Genomic DNA, 18,881 nt, shown 5'->3' on the forward strand with positions numbered 1-18,881 from the left:
AAAGGGAAAAAAGTAACCCTGATGACATCATCAGGGTTATCTGAACTAGCACTTAAGACTTAAGTTCTTTACAAAAGCTTGCCTTATAAACTTGAGGTGTGTGGTTTGATAAAGATGGGTATCTAGGAGGCAGAGGGCGTCTTGTGAAAGATGCAACAGTATTTAGTTGCATTATGGGAAATATAGGATCCAGTGTTTATGGAGCTTGACCCATACTAGGGACCAAAGGTCAGGATACCTCAGTGTCGACTGCATGGATTTTGATTGTTCTTTTTTCTTTCTTTTTTACTCTTGTCTCTCACAAGTCCCTCAACTTCAAGGGAAGGCCATACTAAATTGCTTTAAAATATTACTATTATCTGCATTTTCTACTATCAATTTTATCCCTTATTCAACACTCAAAACATTTACACCCTGGTAACATGTGAGAAGTGTCTACATTATCTGGGTAATGACATCTGATCCACAGTAAGTGTTCTCATTAACTCGATTCTTCCTGCATTGTAATCTCAATATACAAATTTGTTAGGCAGGTGCTGGCATGTTGCAGGTAGAGGAAAGCAATGCCATTTATTTTGAAACCACTTTTTGTGAGGTAAGACTTGCTAGCTTCTGCTGCTGCTTGTTAGTTTTCTTGACTGGCAGAAAGAGGTGAAGTTATGTGACCTTTCAACTTGCTGGGCAAATTTGTTTGTTAAGAATGTGGTCACACTGCACAGATTGTATTGACACCTAGGTGACATACAATCATAATGTGAGCCAGACCACCTCCAGATGTGGTCTAGCTGTGTGGTTCAGGTCACACTGCGTTTTGCATGCATTTACACATTGCATTAGCATATGTTTTTCCTTATTCAGATCAAATACAGATTGAATGTTAATGCTAGGTACTGTGAGTAAATGAGGCGAAAATACCCACTGCAGACTGAAATGAGGTATGGGGCAGAAATCTGATAATGATTTGTTTTTATTTTATTTGATCTATATCATCAATTCCAATGTGATTTATTAAATGAACGCCCTGCCGTTGCATTCTTTATCTGCCGTGAGTGATTGAAATTGCAGCAGTTATGCAAGAGCTGAGTGGTGTTTTGCTTTCTATTAGACGTAAACTACAGTAAGTTTTGCTTTCCCTATTTTCCAGTCTCAGTAGGTTTTAACACATCCAATATTTAGCTGGAAGATAATTACAGCAGCTCTGAAGGGAATTTGCTCATCAAACAAAATATATTACATTAAAAGCGCACCAGTGGAAAAATCCAGGCCCAAAACAAAATTGCCTGGCAAGTAGTTCAGTAAATACAAAGTGTGTTAAAGTAGGCCTGACATAGCTGGCGTGTCACACTGCTGCGTTTTCCAGGTTGTGTGTCAATATTCTTTTTCAAGCAAATGAAGCGAGCAGAGTCAAACACCAATATTTTTAGGACACTAGGTCAGGGCTTGAATAATCTATAATATAAACCAGGTGTGGTTTTATTTTAAAAGCCTGGCATCTGTTCTGTGCTGCTGAGTAAAGCTCATCTATCCTCTCCTTAAAACCCCACTCCTAGCATACCATCATGTTAATCTCTGTATAATACTGGTGGTTTAGTTTTGAACCCTTATCACACAATACCACCCTAAAGTTGTGGAATGTCTCATTGTCATGCAACCAATCCTGAATGACAAGATTCTATTTTATTTTTATCTCTTTAGAAGATTTCTATTTAAGTATAATACCTTAAGCATTAAGTTCAACGCCACTAATTGCAACACGCCTTGAGGCTACTGTGCAACCATTGGAATGTTTGCAACATGCCAAACCACTAGACAATTTACAAGGAACAACATGCAAATTCTAAAGACTTTTGTAGTACAAGGAAAAGAGAACACAACATTGTTATCACACACATGCTAAGCAGACGTATATCACTTTTGCATCACTTTAGATAAGCCTTTCCCAGAAGCTGCTCACTGCATTCAGGTTCTTAGAATCTGTGTGCTTCATGCGCACTGTAAAATATGATGAATCGTTTGCATTTTCTTGCTCTTTTTAAGACTAAAAAAAAATGGTTTCAGAGAAATGTATTTGGGAAATTTCAAACACTCATGTAAAATATCCATGGTTATGGAAAGAAAAGCTGTTAAAATAGTATATACAAAAATGAGTCAAAACTACGAATGGTTCATTTTAAGTTTTGAGGGTTTTCAGAGGAAGGCCTCATCATAATAATGTTTCCCTCATTGCCTAACATCTAAACGTCTGTGCTTGGAAAACATTAGCCAGACTGCGACTTTGCAATGTGAAAAAGTATTTTCATACAATTTTGGAGATCCCCCCTCTCCCACAACCCAGATTTCAGTCCCACACCTCTTCTTTTAGATCCGGGGGTGGGGGTCTTTCTGGTTTCAAATGAGAATACAGTGTGCAAAAGCTGCGCTGATCTGGTATGAACGAGCAACGCTTTTTGTAAAGTAAGAAGAAGAGGTGGGGAAGAGGACAGGAAAGGGGGAGGAAAGTGAGAGGTATCAGGACAGATGGGCATCTACATAGCTGTGGGGGGTTGCTTTCTAGGTTGTGAAATTGCAAAGGAGGTGCAGATGCTCTTGCAACATAATCTGGAAGCATTTTATTGCTTTGCCTTTTAGCCATTTATTTAACTGAGAAATCATAATAAGGCCTTACGAAAATGTTTGATAGGTTAATGGTTTATTAAATGAATGTAATCTGAACTCCTCAAGTCGTGCAATGCATATTTTAGAGTTGCAAAATCCATTTAGGAAATGTTTGTCTTTATCCTTCTGCAGCACTGTTTATTAAGAATGAATACTCGTGGTTGTGCATGAGTGGACAAATCTTTTGTAATACTGGATTTTGCATTCATTTTGAGATGATTTACTTTGTTGTCAAAATACCTCATTACATGCATGGTGTATCATTGTGTCATATGTGGTACAAATACTCCCATGAATGTCATCTATGAGTATGTCACACACCATATAGTTTTTAAAACAGGATAATGACGTAGCATACAAAGACAGGGACTTTTTGCTATAAAACCATAACATAAAGTTTTATAAGATAACCCCTGTTGGCATTGCGGACCTAAGATTCAAAAATCAGTGATCATGATACCACACTGAGTAGCCTTATGAGTCATTATCTAAATGGGTCAGTAACTTTTAAAGAGGAAGTGAACATCCTTTATTCATCTGCAACAGCTACACCTGGGAACAGAGGGGAAAGCCCAGATGACACATGTACATTTGTACGTTTTCTTTTTTCAGGAACAAGGAAATGGGAATTGAATGTTTATCTGTCTGTGATTATGTTCAACAAATAAAAAAAAGACAAAACATGCTCATGTTCCATTTGAAGGTGACATTATTTTCACTTGCCATGTGATATGGAAAAGGAAACGTGGTATCATAAGAGAATCTGTTTTCGTTTTGTCTCAGTAACATATTACAATTTTAACTTCTCTTTGCAGGTTATGCAGAAATGATGTTTGGCGTCTTTTGCAGGCAAAAGAAAGCTGCTTGGTTTACGAAAGATTAGTAACATAATAGCTATTGTATCATTAATGTTAAAGGACCCATATTGTAAAGAATTAGATTTCCATGTATTTTTTTATTATAAAGGTTGGAGTGCTATATAAATACTGTAAAAGTATCAAAATGCTCAATCCACAGATACATTCACACAGCCCTTATTCAGAAACTGTGCATTTCAGACAGAGCACATAAAAGCATGTAAACATATTGTAGTAGAAACCCAAAATACAAATATAAACCTGAAAATGAGCATGATATGGGACCTTTAAATCTTAAATAACAAAAAGGGAGTTAAATTAAGTTAAATATTATAAGATCAACACAGGTAGCATAGGCCTTTGCACAGTAGATAGTTTGAGTTGTCACAGCAGGGAAAGCACAGGTGTGACTAATGACATTAAAGATGGCACCTTTCCATGCAAGTGTTTCAGAAAGTCAATGGACCAGCATGCACAGGGCCTTTTTCATGTTAGACATTTTAACATGTCACAGTAGGGAAAGCACAGGCTTGACTAATAAAATGAATGATTGTCCCACTGTAACACTGTCAAGGCTTACTGGGACTTTAGTATGTATAACAGTATGACAAGTCCCAATTTCTGCCTATATCTTATGCTAAATTCCTACAACATACTACATATTAATGTGTATATTAAGATGCAGTATCCGTATTTATATATATTTTTTTGCTGTTTGTATAGACTACAAGATGTCAACTGTTTCATACACAAACAGGAAATGATCAAATACTTTGGTTCAAACAGACCCCACTGCTGTAGGCCTATGTGTAAACATACTATTATTGTTACTAATGCATTCCAGTGTTAATAGCATGTTTATGTTGAAGATGGTCAAGGTATAGCTAATTTTAACTGTTTAATTTACTGTGGGGTAGTTACACTTTTTGTATGACGATCATTCATTTTGAATGGAAAAGTTGAATCTGCAAAGTATAGCTAATATGCTCTGTCAAATAAATTGTGAGTTGAGTAAAAAGCAATCTCGCTGTATATTTCCTTCTCAAATGTAGTGGATGTATATTATAAAGCAGCATGAAATGGAAATACTCAAGCAAGTTCAACTACCTCAACATTGTACTTACGGTAAGTAGCCTACAAAACATATTAGGATGTTTTCTGAAGATACAGCGTGTGAGTATATCACCATGGAAACGATGCAAGCCTCTGACACGGATGAAGTTCGGATCCCATCAGTTCAACTTCCGGGTGAAAATATTGTGCATGAAGTAAAATCTGCTTTCAAATTCATTTGGACGTCTTGGCCAACTTAAACTTGTAAAATGTCCCGAGGCTCAAGTGCAGGGTTTGATCGACACATCACCATCTTCTCTCCCGAAGGAAGACTCTATCAAGTCGGTCAGTATGCGGATCTGTTTAGACAAAAGCCGGCTTGCTTGTTTGCTAGCTAGCTAAATGCTCTGTCATGGTTCGTTTAGCTTGACTTCTAGCTGATAAATAACACCCCGCAAAGCGAAAGAAGTATCATATAAAGCCGTTAAAGTCGTACTTGTCGTGTGCCCGTTGTTATTTCACGTCTACTTTGCTCATGCTTCAATTAAACAAAAAGTGCGACTCACAATGGCTAGCTGGCTAGTAGGCTAGTTAGCATGTTTAGCATTGCAGTTGACGTTAGTCGAGCTGATTCATTGCTGCAAGTGTCAACTTGCCATTGAGTCAAATGTTAGGGTTAAGTTTAATTGAGTTAAATTTTTTCTTTAGACTAATGCATGTCATTAATGGTAGCAAGCGTTGGTTGGGCTTAAAGTTCAAATCCACTCAAGAAATTCAGCACATACGTTGTTTCTTGCAGTTTATTGTTAAGTTAGTGAAATTGATCCTATCTTTTCTTAAGATGAACTGGACATGGACAGGACTTTTATTGATGTCATCTAATCAACAACGTTTAGGAGACAAATCCTGAAGCTGCTCCACAGTAAATCACAAAAAAAAACTCTTATAGGGGAGATCCCTTGATGTGCAGCCACAAATCCTACAAGGGCCACTAATTTGGATGCAAAATATCAACCAAAAAGTGGCCAATCAGATGACACCGTCCTTTGCTTATTGCTTCAGTTTTCGCACTGACGGAAACCGCTGTCTGTGTTTGTACATGTTGACTCTACTGTTCGAAAATGATTGAATGAAAGGTGCTACTTGGTTTTGTTACTGTTCCTTTACATGTATCACTGTTGTCGGATTAACATGCAAACTTAAAGACACGCTCCTGTCTTGCTTATTTGCAGAATATGCTTTCAAGGCCATTAACCAAGGTGGACTCACGTCGGTAGCAGTCAGAGGCAAGGACTGTGCAATTGTTGTAACACAGAAAAAAGTACCGGTGAGTTGATATCAGGTCTTTGTTTTCACACTGCTGTGACAGTGGAAGCACTGTGAGCATTGTGATACAAGGTGCATGATAACTGATAACGCATGGTCCCTTTCCACTCAATTTTCTATCTTAGCAAAGTTCTTTACAATGCACCTCAGTGTCTCTCTACTGGGACATCTTAACCTACTGGTAATATACCTTATATTTTTGTATGTATTATCATGTTTTAAAGGGGCTGTACTTGTAATACTAAAAAAAAAAAAAAAAAAGCAGACAGAGATTGCCTCCACACGGCTCTCACAGACAATATGTGACTTTTTCACGGCCACATGTACTAACATGCACGCATGGCCGGACCGGCTATCAATCCTAGGAACAGAGAAGCTTGGATTACAACACACACAAAGGCAGGGTGACTTCATTCTTTGCTCAGGACGCCATTTCTCAACTATATCTTTACATAGAAAATAACTGTTTGCTGCAATGTTAGTGTTTTAAGTGTCGAGCACAGCCTCTTTTAAAGAGAACAATTATTTAGTTAGTATGAAAAATGTTGAAATATTGACTGATGTAAATCACACTTTTAGAAAAGTGCAGAAAGAGCTTTTAATATTTGTATTATAAGGCTGCTATGCCACTTATCGCACACACACATTTATTTTCTTTTAAACCCTTTCTTTCTTCAAACAGGACAAGCTTCTGGATGCTGCCACAGTGACCCACCTTTTCAGAATAACAGATAATATTGGATGCGTAATGTCTGGCATGACAGGTAAGAAAAGGACTTCTCACTTGGCAGGAGACCTGTTATGTTTTTGAAGTGGTCAAACCAAGTAAATAATTGCATTGGCGTGTACTTTTAGCAATCTGTTATTAATCATTAGGGTTTGTTGTCCAGGAATTTATCTTTGTAAGATTGAATTCAAAAAATACTATATGCAACAACCTGGGTGAAAATTGGATTTTGAAAATAATAGTTTTTTTTTTGCATATTCAGCAGTGTGTTTGTATCTTCTCTAATTATTATTATTGAATGCTGCTCGCTGTAAACTTGCCACAGTTGTGAACTATGGTTGTCAGCATTTTCTTGCAGCAGGAAATCCAGCAGTTTTTTGGCACATGGGAACAAAAAACCCCAATAAAAACACAAATACCTCCTTTCAAAAAATCCCAAGTATTTTCAGTTAAAATTGAAAGTGATGAGTCTTACTGATCATTTGACATCTCTGTTCTTCTCACTTACAGCATTTACTGTAGCTGATGGTTTCTCTTCTCCAAACAACTAGAGATTAGAAGCACCAATATGACTGGAGGACAGTTTAATGGGCGCTCTGAACAAATCACCCATTTTTCCCTCCTTTTCACCCTGATTTCTCACAGCTGACAGCAAGTCCCAAGTCCAGCGTGCTCGCTACGAGGCAGCCAACTGGCAATACAAGTACGGTTATGAGATTCCAGTGGACATGCTGTGTAAGAGAATTGCTGACATCTCACAAGTCTACACGCAGAACGCTGAGATGCGACCACTGGGCTGCTGTAAGCATTTTTATTCATTTACAGTCTGGTTTGGGTAGGACTGGGTGACGAATTCAATACCTTTTTAGGCACCGACCGAATTGCCTCCTTAGTATTGAGTATCGAAAAAAGCCTCGTCATTCAATACCACATTTCAATACCTTTTTTTTTAGGAGTAAATGTCATCAGCGTCAATGAGCCGATATGTCCACGACATTCCACTTCCGGGATTGGTCCGTTGCCACTGGAAATTCCACCAGACGGCTAGCTAGACTATCTGTCCAATCTGAGTTTTTTGTTGCACGACCAAAACAACTTTTAAACGGACACATGTTCCTCCCCGAGGCTATTTTGCAGTGGCGTTGGGGCTCCGTATGACGCTTAGCGCCGCCCAAGATGATTGTGATTGGTTTAAAGAAATGCCAGTAAACCACAGCACGTTTTTTCTCTCTTCGCGGAATGCTGTGTGGGCTCGCCAGACCTTCCTCCACAGCGCCATGGAGGAAGGTCTGACAAAGCGAGACTAGTGAGCAAATAAGCATGTGGCGTGTTTCTGCCTAATAATGCTTGTGATTGGCTGTCTAACGTTACACGTCATAGAGACGCGCAGGAAATAGTCTTGTTACGCACAGAGACGGGGCTCACGTAGTAGGAGCTGAAAAATAAAGGATTTGTGCTTCTTTTTGTTAAAATCATTTTTTATGAAGTTGGTATCAACTTGGAAACAAAGGAACAAATCCCGCACTCTGCTCTTTCTATAGCATCACCGTTCATTTACAAAAAAAAAACGTACGTTTCAGTCCCTCCGTACCTTCATCAAGAAAAAAACGTATTGTTCAGGAACCGGTATCGAAAATCTTGGAACGATACCCAGCCCTAGGTTTGGGGTTTTCTCATGACAGTAAATTTCTGCTTTGGCATTAGAATTCTATAGGCGTAAAACACTGAAGCCAAATGTCCCCGCTGTTGCCTGCAGGTATGATCTTGATCGGCGTAGACGAGGAGCACGGCCCCCAGGTGTACAAATGCGACCCCGCGGGTTACTACTGCGGCTTTAAGGCGACCGCTGCTGGAGTGAAGCAGACGGAAGCAACCAGCTTCCTGGAGAAGAAAGTGAAAAAGAAACTGGACTGGACCTTTGACCAAACTATTGAGGTACAAGAAATGGCCTTACACGCATGTAACACAGGTTGATAAGAGAGGACTATGAATGTGAAAGTAACGTTACAGGTGGTTTCCAGCTGTGTGGCTTCTGTGTTTCCAATGATTTTAATGTTAAGTAAATGATTAAATATGACGTGTCATAAACACAATCTTATTTCATCTCTCATCTTTCCTCCCTTCAGACGGCAATCTCTTGTCTGTCAACTGTTCTCTCTATTGACTTCAAGCCCTCTGAGCTCGAGGTGGGCGTGGTCACAACGCAGGACCCCAAGTTCAGGTAAAAGACCGGCCTAATGGGGCGATTTGGCAAATAGAACTTTGTTACACTTGTAAGATGAAAAAAAAAAAAAAAGTGACTTCATCATTCAAATGATCTCTGTTACATTACCTTTTGGCTTTTAAAGGGGTACTTCCAAAAAAATTTTAAAGGTGCTATAAGCGATGTTGGGGGACTTCACTTCTTGTTGATGTTCGAAGTATTGTCAAACAAAACGGAGGCTAGCTCGCCCCTCTCTCCTCCTCATCCCTCCCCCTCCCTTCCGCGCACTAACCTTCTCGTCGATTATTCAGTCCCTCCAGAAAAATGCGATTATGCGATCGCATAATTCAATGCATAATCAGCCAAAGTCTGCATATTCATGCGGGGGGCGCATTTCTTTTCAAATATGCCGCAATTTCGCCGCATAAATTGCCAATTTCCGCGCAAAATATGCGGTGCTTGCAGGATTTCATAATCCCCGCATTTTTGTTGCAAAAAAAAAGTCACATATATCTTAGCAGAAAGTTGAAAAATGTTGCGTTTACTTCACCATAGACAGTATGTACTTCACACAAGAGCAGCCATTTTCCCCTGTTGCCATGGGAACGTTATGAAGTGACGTAATTACACGACGTGAACATCATCGAAAAGCTAGCCTGGCTGACACCAGACCCTTCTCAGTTGGAACTGAGAGTGGGTCTGGGAAAGCTTCATTGACAGTTCATTTCCAAAGGGGCGTCACCAACGGATGCCACTCAAATGCCCCTGGACGCAATTGGATAGTCCTTCAACCAATCAGACCAACGGGTCCAGGTGAAGCTTTTCACATCCAATATCCAACAAAAAAAAAAAATGTGATTCTGGTTTTTGGTGTCGTCCCTCCACGCCCTACTTTTTCCTTGCAGGTGTTGCATATTGCAAACTTGTTATCTTCTGCACACACGCTGAAGAATTTCCAAACGGCTGACATGTTGCAGGTTAATTCTCGATGTTCCCTGTGCAAGAATAGCGCCGACACACGCTTCACACCGCAAGCGGGTACGCACACACACACACACGGCGGAGAAGTTGAGAGAAAGGAAAAAGAGACAGAGTCCGTGTGTGCGTGCGTCCTTGAGAAGAGAACTGTAACTCGTATAACTTATGTTGTCAGTTAATTGTAGTGTTGACCTGCATGAAATCGGCATATGTCACACTGACCTGCGGGTCGCCGAGCACGTGAAGCACGGCTTCGGTAGCCGTCATGTTGAATGTAAACAAAAAGCTGCTCGCCGTCGCTGCGCTATCCTCGTCGCGTAAAGCCCGCCTCAGCGGTTGTGATTGGTGCCTCAATTTTGAGGACATTGGAAATGGGTTTGAATGGGCTCTTCGCCAGACTGACTTGCAGAGCAAATCTCAAATTTGCCGGAAGTTCGTCAGGGTTTACCCAGGCTATCGAAAAGCAGGTGTTGGAGGTTGAATTTGACATGTACTTTCAGTCTCTTAAGTTGGTATCCAATAAGAAAGCTATTTTAATATCTGATGTCTACTCAAATTTCTTTGTTTAAGTGCTCCTGCTGTCTATATTATTAACGATGTTTGAAAGTCTGTCTCTTTTGTATCTTTTATTTCCTTCTATTTAGACTATTACTTTTATTTTTACTTTAATATTATATTATTTGTATATATTTTTGTATCTTATTTGTTTACTTATTGCAATGACTGAATATCTGTAAACTATTTTTGGAAAAGCAGGGTGTTGGGGGAATCACTTTTTCTTCTCTTTTTCATCAAACCGCAGTTTTTGCAAGTTCTTGCAATTTTTGCAAGTTCCCGCAAATCAAGGATGTTTGCCCGCAACAATCACAAAAAAACTCTGCGTTTTTCTGGAAGGACTGATTATTGGCTGGAACACTGTTTATGTTTCGTGGTGCAGGTTGGCGCAGTTTGTTTTTGTTGGCATTTGTGGAGCCTGGGCTGTCAACAGAGACCGCATTTTTTTTTACAGCGTGTTCAGGGGACAGGCAGCTAGCGGATAGTGAGGAGATGTTTGCTGTATGTGACAAAAATTGTTGTAGCCTAAAAAACGTGTCACATCACTTAGAGCACCTTTAATAATCAGTCGGTCATTGCTGCTCACATTGAGCGTGATGCATGTCTAATGGTGTGTTCACACCAAACATGAAGTGAGCGTAAAGTCAATGCAAAGACGCAGATTCATGTATTTGCGCAAATACGCAAATTAAATATTTAAAATATCGCTATCAGTGTTGCGTAGCATCGCCCTGATCTATCCGAACTCCATTCAGAAAACAAGCATTTAAAAAGTTGTTTGCTTGTCGTCTTGCGAACAGACCTAGACCCAGACAATGCACAAATTACGGTAAGACTATACAAATTGGCATCACGACGTAGTTATTATTATTGCGTACTCTTGATCGTTTTTTTGCAATTTGCGCTAGAAGCGGGCAGTCATCCAGTCACACTTCCTGGAGAAGGCGGAGAATTTCACCGAGCTGTGTGCGCCTCCGGATGATGGTATTGAACTCGGACACAACGGCGTTTAGTTTTTCCACGTATCTGGGACTTCCACAACAGGTGCAAAGCAACAACACTGGCTATTTTGGCCATGGTTAATGGCGGAAAGAAACATTGGTACCTACAGCTCTACACCGGCATTTATCACACGAGTAACGCAAATACACACAAATGATTCCAATATGATCCTACAGTCAAACTAGCGTGAGTAACGCAAGTTTGGTGTGACCACAGCATTAGTTTTCAGTCATAGGGACTGCTTTAGCTAATATATAGGCACTGGTTAAAGAGGTACCATCACCTGATGAACACTGAAGCTCATTCTCACTCTGTTATGATGCTAGGGATGCAACCATAAAAATTCATTTCATTATTGATTAATCTGCCGTATAATCTATGAATAATTTTGTCTATAAAATGTCATGAAACAGTAAAAAGAATGGCATTTATAATACGTACAGATGTGTAACCTGACGTGGTCATACTCAGATTCTAGTCAGAATGTGAGTCTGATACTGCTCCATTGGGCTGTGATTATGGGGCGTGTTTCAACCGAACCAGGAAAGAAAATGCCTCTGCACTCAATTGGATAGACCTACAACCAATCAAAGCAACAGATAGACCTACAACCAATCACAGCAACGGAGTATGTCACGTATTGCGCCCCATGTTCTTAGCGACCATCGGGGCCAGCTGATAAATTCAACTTTTGCCGAATCCCGTAGGAAGGACGGCAAAAAAACCATCTTTCCGATCGACAAATGCCTTGATCGCGGTTCTCTGTTCCTCTTCTAAAATGAACGCGCTGTCGATGTCGTCTCTAACAGACGCAATGGCGGAATCTACGCTCCTCAATTCTCCAGCGGCAGCCAACAATTCAACCCAAGCGCTCTTTGGTGACGGGGTTGATTACGTTACTGTCGATCATCTGTCCATCATCGTATAAAGCCCGCCCTGACAATTTGATTGGTCCGAACAGCTCTGGTTTGAGCCTAGTTGCTCCACAACGGATCAAGTCCAGACCGAACTTCCCGACCTCAAATGTTGTGTGCGGGGCTAAGTTCGGCTGGCATCCAGGCTAACACATGTGTACTCAAATTGCTCCTTTTCTTCAATCGACAGTCTCAACAATCCAGTAACTATCATATGGCAAAGAAAAGCATAAAATACCCTTATTCTCTCAGTCAAGGAAACCCATTTATTGATGAACGCTTGCAGCTCTCTTTGATCTTAAAGCGGCTGTTGAATATCCGAGTCACGCTCCGCCTGTCTTCCCTCTCCAGGATTCTGACAGAGGCCGAAGTGGACGTCCACCTGGTGTCCCTGGCAGAGCGGGACTGAGCGAGCAGAGACGCGTCACCTGTTTGATTAAGTTAGAGCATGATGGGATATGCAGTTCCCAGATGGAGGCTGGTGTTATCTTTGTTTGCTGTACATTTACCCCCGTTTCATTCAACAATAAAAAAAAAAAAAAAAAAAAAAATGTTTTTTCGAGTAAAATAACATTGTCTTTCTACCTCTTTCCTATTTATTGTGAAGATAAGTTCTTTTTTGCACATGGAGATGTTTTTAGAGTATAGTAATAGAGAATATGTATGTAAGCTTTTTATTTTACTTTTTTTTTTTTTTTTTTTTTTTTTTTTTTTTTACTCTTTGACATGTAAACAGAGGACTCTGTTCACATGTCTCAGTTGAGTTTAGCAGCAGAGGAAAGCGTTTATGGGAACATGATCGTGTGCAGAGCGCTCTACCTCTGAGCTTCCTGTTGTGGCTCCGAATGCACTATAATCATACCGAGGTGTGTGTGTGTGGAGAGGTTGTTTTACTACGCAGTGATGTAGACCTGATTTGACCTCATTTTCTCAACACTTTAGCTTCTTTCTTTCTTTTTACGCACATGTTGCATGTCAGAAATAGATTGCTTTAACTTACCGGATATATCATGCAAGTAGTTTCTCTTTTGCAGAGGGAATCAAATGTGTTCCACCTTGAATGGGAACGGGGGGACAGTGGCTGAAAATTCTAGTCATTGACCCTGTCAAAGCTCGGCATTGAGAAGGATGTGTCATCAACTTATGATCAGAAATGATGATCATCCGCTTACCATTCACAGTTCCCCCCCCCCCAGTATTTTCCCTCTAACTTCTCTTGTGTGCATCACAAATCCAGCTACAATGCCATGCCTTTTTTCACCCTAAACGCAGTAAATGTCCTTAGGACTTCTGCTTAGATTCATGTTTAAATCCTTTGTCTCTTATATAATTTCCACTGACCTTTTATAAAAACAATTTTTCTCCTTGGGAAAAATCCCCTTGCAGTCCTGTACAGGTATACAACCTGGTTAATGTTTACAGCCATGAGGACAATTACAGGCTAAATGCAGTATACACTGCTATTAAATCTAATCACGCAGGGACATTTTCAGAGTACCAAATAAGTGTTGGCTCCAGGATTACTTCATACTGGGAATTAGAGCAAGTTGCTGATTTATTTCAGGCTCATTTCTTTCTGGAAACGTCCTGGCTGTTACCTAGAAATCTACCAGCTGACAGGGGAATCGTGTACTTCCAAAACTCCAACTGCAAAGTTTCCTGCTTGTTGTGACACAGCAGTTAGACTAATCACCATCTCTGGCACATTTCCAGTGGTGGAGGGAGAATTCAGATCCTTGAATAAAGGCAAAAGTACTAATACCACACTGTAAAAAATACTCTTGTTACAAGAAAAAAGTCCTGCGTTGAAAATGTTATAATTAAAATGATGTAAGTACCATCAGGAAAATGTACTTGGAAGTATTAAAAGTACTCAATGCCGAAAGATCCTCACATTTTAGAAACTGGAAACGATCAGAAAACTTCTGTCAATCGACCAAGTGTTTAATCGGCTAATCATTTCAGCTGGACTTGTAGGTCTATATATTGTTGGGTAGTTTAATTTATAATAAAACATAGATTTTTATAAACTACATGTGTTTTGGGTGCACAAATCTTCATTTGTAAAGTAACTAGTAACTAAAGCGTTCAGATTAATGTAGTGGAGTAAAAGTAGAAAGTGGCATGAAAAGAAAAGACTCGAAAGGAAAAGTATCCCAAATTTGTACATAGGTAAATGTACTTAGTTACCACCACTGCACATTTCCCACCTTGCTAAAAGATATTTCCTCCTCAAAATTCCCTTGGTATTTCTAGCGAATGCTATTTAGCGGTAGCAGCAGGGTAGGACGGAATATTTACGTACATTATGTGCTTCTCATGCCGCCCAGGGACTTTCAATGCGGTGACTCAGAGACCCAGTGACCTCGCCCCAACAAGGAAATCCCAGATTGACAATGTGGAAAGGCCGTGAAACCCATAAAATGAAATTAAACTTGCGCCAGTCATTGCTGTTTATATTCATAAATTTTCTTTTTATTCGTAAAACCATATTTTGTTAATAGTGTTTAAATTCACACAACACATGTACAGGTACAAAAATAATATCTCTGTATTTACAATATATTACACAGTCTTGTCTACTATATACACATCAATACATATTTATACAGTCTAGAGAAGGACTATATGGGCGCCGTGGTCTTGCTGTATTTCGGCTTTTGTTTGGTGCAGATCATTCCTGTGATCTGGAGCGGGCATGACCAGACTGGACGCCGTCTTCATCCATGTTCTTTCGATGCCAGGACCAGCACCTTTGGACCTGGACCGGGAACGTGGACTGATGTGTCCCCTCATTGGGAGGGGAGGGGGGCCGTGGCTGGGCAACCCAGTAGCAGCTTCACTGCCGTTCACACCACCGGTAAGAGATGGTTTACTTTCCAAACTTTATGTCATCGTACAACTGTAGGAAAGAACAGAAAAAAAAGAAGAAAAAGCCGTTAGGAACTCATACGTTAAAGATAAGATTATATGAAACCTTCAGATGGTATAATTGCCTACGTGGAATAATGATTCGGAAACTAACCTCGTCTTCCGATGATTCCAGATCCTCCATGTCGCTCTCATCTGATTCGCTGTCGGGCAGCTCCCTCAGCTCCTGTGCCGTCCTCTCGTACAGCTGCCGGCGGATCTCTTCGTTCTGGCGTCCGTACGTGAGGTGGTACGGCGTGAAGCCGCCGTAGTTGAAGCAGTTGACGTCCGCGCCGAGTTCGAGCAGGCGGCGGACCAGCGCGGGGTTCTGGAGGTCGACGGCCAGGTGGAGCGACGTCCGTCCGCTGCACTGTTCCTATGAGCGACAACGTAAAAGGAGCACGGTTAGGTTCCTGCTGCGTCACAACCGAGGTCTTTCCTTTAGACATCAGTTTTGCAAAAAACTTGCTGCCTTTTTTTGAGTTAATGACACCTACCTGTGCGTTGATGTCTGCACCCAGCCGAACGAGGCTTTCGACCAATGAGATGTAGCCGTTAATGGACGCCAAGTGGAGACAGTTATGTCCTGTGGAGAGAAAATCGGGGGGGAAAGCTCAGTTAATAACCAAATTCGAGAACTGTTTATGTGAGACGCGAAAGTCTGTGTGCGTCTTTGCACGTTTTTTTTGTTTGTTTTTTTAACGCGGTACGTACCACTGTAGTTGGGGAAGGTCACCATGGACGTGATGTGGCGTTTGCAGTTCTGGGTGATGACGCCGAAGCAGGCGAGGGAGCCCTTCTTGCAGGCGATGTGGAGAGCCGTGTTCCCGCTGTCGTCGGCCATACACGGGTCACTGCCGGCATTCAGGAGCCTCTCCACTAACTGGGGCTGCTCTGTGATCACTGCGAGGTGGAGGGCAGTCTGCGGACGGCACATTCATAAGACACATTTAATGATCTCGATTTTGAAGGCAGTGTGTGTATTATGAGGAAGGTTTGGGTTTGGATTCAGCTGATAAACAGTCCTTTGGGTTTAGATTAGTACCTGTCTCTGGTGGTTCTGTGCATTGAGGAAGGGGTGATTGTGAGAAAGTTTGATCATCTGAAAGGCATGTTCTTTGGCTTCATGAATGATGGCCAAGTGGAGAAGCCTGTAGGGGTAGAAGGGAGGGAGGGAAAAAGAGAGAGAGAGGTTAGTTAAAATAGTGCTCTTAAAAAGTAACAGAACAAAAAATTACGCATTAAGGAAATGGTTCCAGCCAAGTATGAAAGAACAAAGCCTGAGCAGTGGAGCGTTTCGCAAGAGTGGAGTTTTGTTGGGTTATTTCCACCAGTTGTGGCTTGACACATCTGATGCTTTATCAGTTCCTGGCAGCGGGCCAGGGACTTTCCTGAACGCGCAGAGCGGACTTTAGCACCGCCCAGACTGCGCTCTCGGCCAAAGTTTACACGCACACTCGCAGGCACACACGCACACACACACACACACACACACACACACACACACACACACACACACACACACACACACTTTTAAAGGCCTCTTGTTTTCGTGCAACTTTCGACATTTTCATGCGTACTTTTGCAGCTTTTCCAATCTTTCCTGTGCATTGACTTTAACGTTTAGATGCTGCGCGCGAGTGCACAACTCCTATTTGATTTACGCAGAAGAATGACATTTTGCAAATGCGCAACTGCATAATTAATAATCGACAACAAAAACAAATCTAACTTACGTGTCACCATCCTCAGTCACCGCAGCTCTCCACGGCTCGTATTCCTGTGCGGGCTCCTCGTTAAAGTTCATATTCATATCCTCAAACCCGTTCACCAGCTCGTCCTCCTTCAGGGACTCCAGGCCGCTGTCAAAACGGTCGTCTTGACAAGGCAACATTTTCCCGTGTTTTGGCTCCATGCTGTCGAAGTTATAATCCATTTGGTTGTGGTTAGACACTCTGTGGACGTCCATGTTGTCTTTGCGACTGTGAGAAGAATAAAGCTCCGTCTCTATCCAAAAGGCTCAGGGTAGAGTGGAGCAGCCGAGGGAGGCGCACAGGGTTTTGTGCGCTCGCTGGGCGGGGCCTCTGTGGGGATTTCCATACACTTATCTCAGAAAAAGCAAAGGGAAATCACACGGAGCGTGTGCTTTTGTGAGAAAAATCCCCCCTCCCTTCCCCCTCCCAAATATAGTCAGAATGAAAACTTGTAGTTTCCTATTAGACACCTATTTTCACCTGTGATGTAGGTTAATTTAGGCTATGTCAATGAATGAGGCAGAATGAGAGGCAGACAGCCCCTAACAGGCTCTTGAAGAATTCCCTTCTGCACTGGGGAAATTATCTATCAAGTGGCTAACCAAAGTAGCATTAAATTAAATATATATATTGCATTTACTTACTTTTGGCCTAATTGGCCAAATTCCAATCATTATAAAAAGAGACACCCACGTTTCCATTATGAAGTTCATTTCACAATTTACACTGAAGATGAACTATGGCACACACCTACACTAAAACCGCATTGTGTTATCACATACAGTAGCTGCTCTGAGTTCTGTGGCTGGCATAACCATACAAAAGATAAAGCTCATTTTACTTGCATAGTGCATTCATATTTTTTTGCTTCATCTCGACATTAGGTACAGTCTGTACACATGTAAATACCGCAAAATGTAAGGAATGCATAATATTTAACTAAACTTGAATTTGCAGCATTATTTGTATTCCACTTAGTTTGAGCTAAGGGGATGGAAAAAATACTGGGTAGGCCTATGTATATTTCTGCATACACAGTGCGCTTACAATTGAATAAGTTCAGTACATCAAAGAAATAGAAACACAGATATAAGAAAATGAATACAAATAAGAATAAATACATTCGTAAAACATAAAACAAACACTAAATACTCTAATTAAAAGCCATTTTACAAAAAATAGTTTTTAAAAGACTTAAAAGAGGACACTGAGGTAGCTTGCCTGATTCCCAATGGAAAGTTATTCCACAGTTATGGGGCCCTTATGGCAAATGCCCCAATGTAATTTCTATGCATTTTATTTTTAAAATGCTACTTAAGATTTGCATTCTTTGTCACCATCAAATACGTTTACAGTCTCAAAAGAGTTGACGAGCATCTTACGTATTCATTGTTGGGATCAGACCTGCCAAACACGTCCCTTCGCCCTAAGGCAGAATATGTTCTGTTTGTGACCTGCATATTAATAAGATGAGTGAAAACACGAGACTGGCACATGCAGGGGTCAGACAGAAAAAGGTGGAAGGATTTCCACACTTGTGTCTGTACATGTCTACACTACAAAGTGAATTTTCGAGTGCAAAGGAAGAGGAAAGATTCTAAAGTTTCCTTGTGGAGACTCCCTTTTGAAACCATGCATGTTCCCCAATAGGATGTTCTGGACTTACCCGTCTAGCATTGCTTAGCTTAACACACCCTGGAGGTGAAATACTGCACAAATTAGCTTTGGTCCCGGAAAACACTGCGTTTAATCAAGCAGGAAATGTACGACTTTTTTTTCTATGAATTTTGGTAGGAATTTTGAATATGTTTCCTTGTCTTTCTTTTTTACACCCAGTGTTTTTGCATTCGTCCTATAGTTGCTTTGAAGCAAGTCTTAAAGAGGAAATTCCTTTCTGTTGCACAACATAGTGGCGAAGTGCGTGACAGAGCTACCTGTCTGTGCTCC

General features: G+C 40.9%; 2 protein-coding genes across 2 annotated transcripts; one reads left to right on the forward strand and one right to left on the reverse strand.

Moving 5' to 3' along the window:
* Positions 1 to 4,707: 4,707 nt before the first annotated feature.
* Positions 4,708 to 12,813, forward strand: LOC114573049 (proteasome subunit alpha type-6). Its single transcript, XM_028604941.1, has 7 exons — positions 4,708 to 4,910; positions 5,798 to 5,892; positions 6,574 to 6,655; positions 7,264 to 7,419; positions 8,375 to 8,553; positions 8,745 to 8,839; positions 12,622 to 12,813. Exons 1-7 carry the CDS (start codon positions 4,835 to 4,837, stop codon positions 12,677 to 12,679), a joined length of 741 nt encoding a protein of 246 aa, XP_028460742.1. The 5' UTR covers positions 4,708 to 4,834; the 3' UTR covers positions 12,680 to 12,813.
* A 1,910-nt stretch (positions 12,814 to 14,723) lies between these two features.
* Positions 14,724 to 17,240, reverse strand: LOC114573114 (NF-kappa-B inhibitor alpha). Its single transcript, XM_028605056.1, has 6 exons — positions 16,917 to 17,240; positions 16,226 to 16,331; positions 15,895 to 16,102; positions 15,678 to 15,766; positions 15,296 to 15,556; positions 14,724 to 15,172 (listed from the first exon to the last, which is right to left on the reverse strand). The coding sequence occupies exons 1-6, from the start codon at positions 17,147 to 17,149 to the stop codon at positions 15,143 to 15,145; spliced, it is 927 nt and encodes a 308-aa protein (XP_028460857.1). The 5' UTR covers positions 17,150 to 17,240; the 3' UTR covers positions 14,724 to 15,142.
* Between the last annotated feature and the right edge of the window lie 1,641 nt (positions 17,241 to 18,881).

Source organism: Perca flavescens, chromosome 18 (genome assembly GCF_004354835.1).
Source record: "Perca flavescens isolate YP-PL-M2 chromosome 18, PFLA_1.0, whole genome shotgun sequence".
Lineage (NCBI taxonomy): Eukaryota > Metazoa > Chordata > Actinopteri > Perciformes > Percidae > Perca > Perca flavescens.

Excerpts from the sequence above, each read along its gene's own strand:
- LOC114573114 (XM_028605056.1), bottom strand. The coding sequence starts at position 17,149 with ATGGACGTCCACAGAGTGTCTAACCACAACCAAATGGATTATAACTTC. Across the intron at positions 16,332-16,916 it reads GTGACTGAGGATGGTGACAC|GCTTCTCCACTTGGCCATCA; the intron begins GTAAGTTAGATT and ends CTACCCCTACAG. Across the intron at positions 15,767-15,894 it reads GACCTTCCCCAACTACAGTG|GACATAACTGTCTCCACTTG; the intron begins GTACGTACCGCG and ends TTCTCTCCACAG.
- LOC114573049 (XM_028604941.1), top strand. The coding sequence starts at position 4,835 with ATGTCCCGAGGCTCAAGTGCAGGGTTTGATCGACACATCACCATCTTC. Across the intron at positions 7,420-8,374 it reads GATGCGACCACTGGGCTGCT|GTATGATCTTGATCGGCGTA; the intron begins GTAAGCATTTTT and ends TGTTGCCTGCAG. Across the intron at positions 8,554-8,744 it reads CCTTTGACCAAACTATTGAG|ACGGCAATCTCTTGTCTGTC; the intron begins GTACAAGAAATG and ends TCCTCCCTTCAG.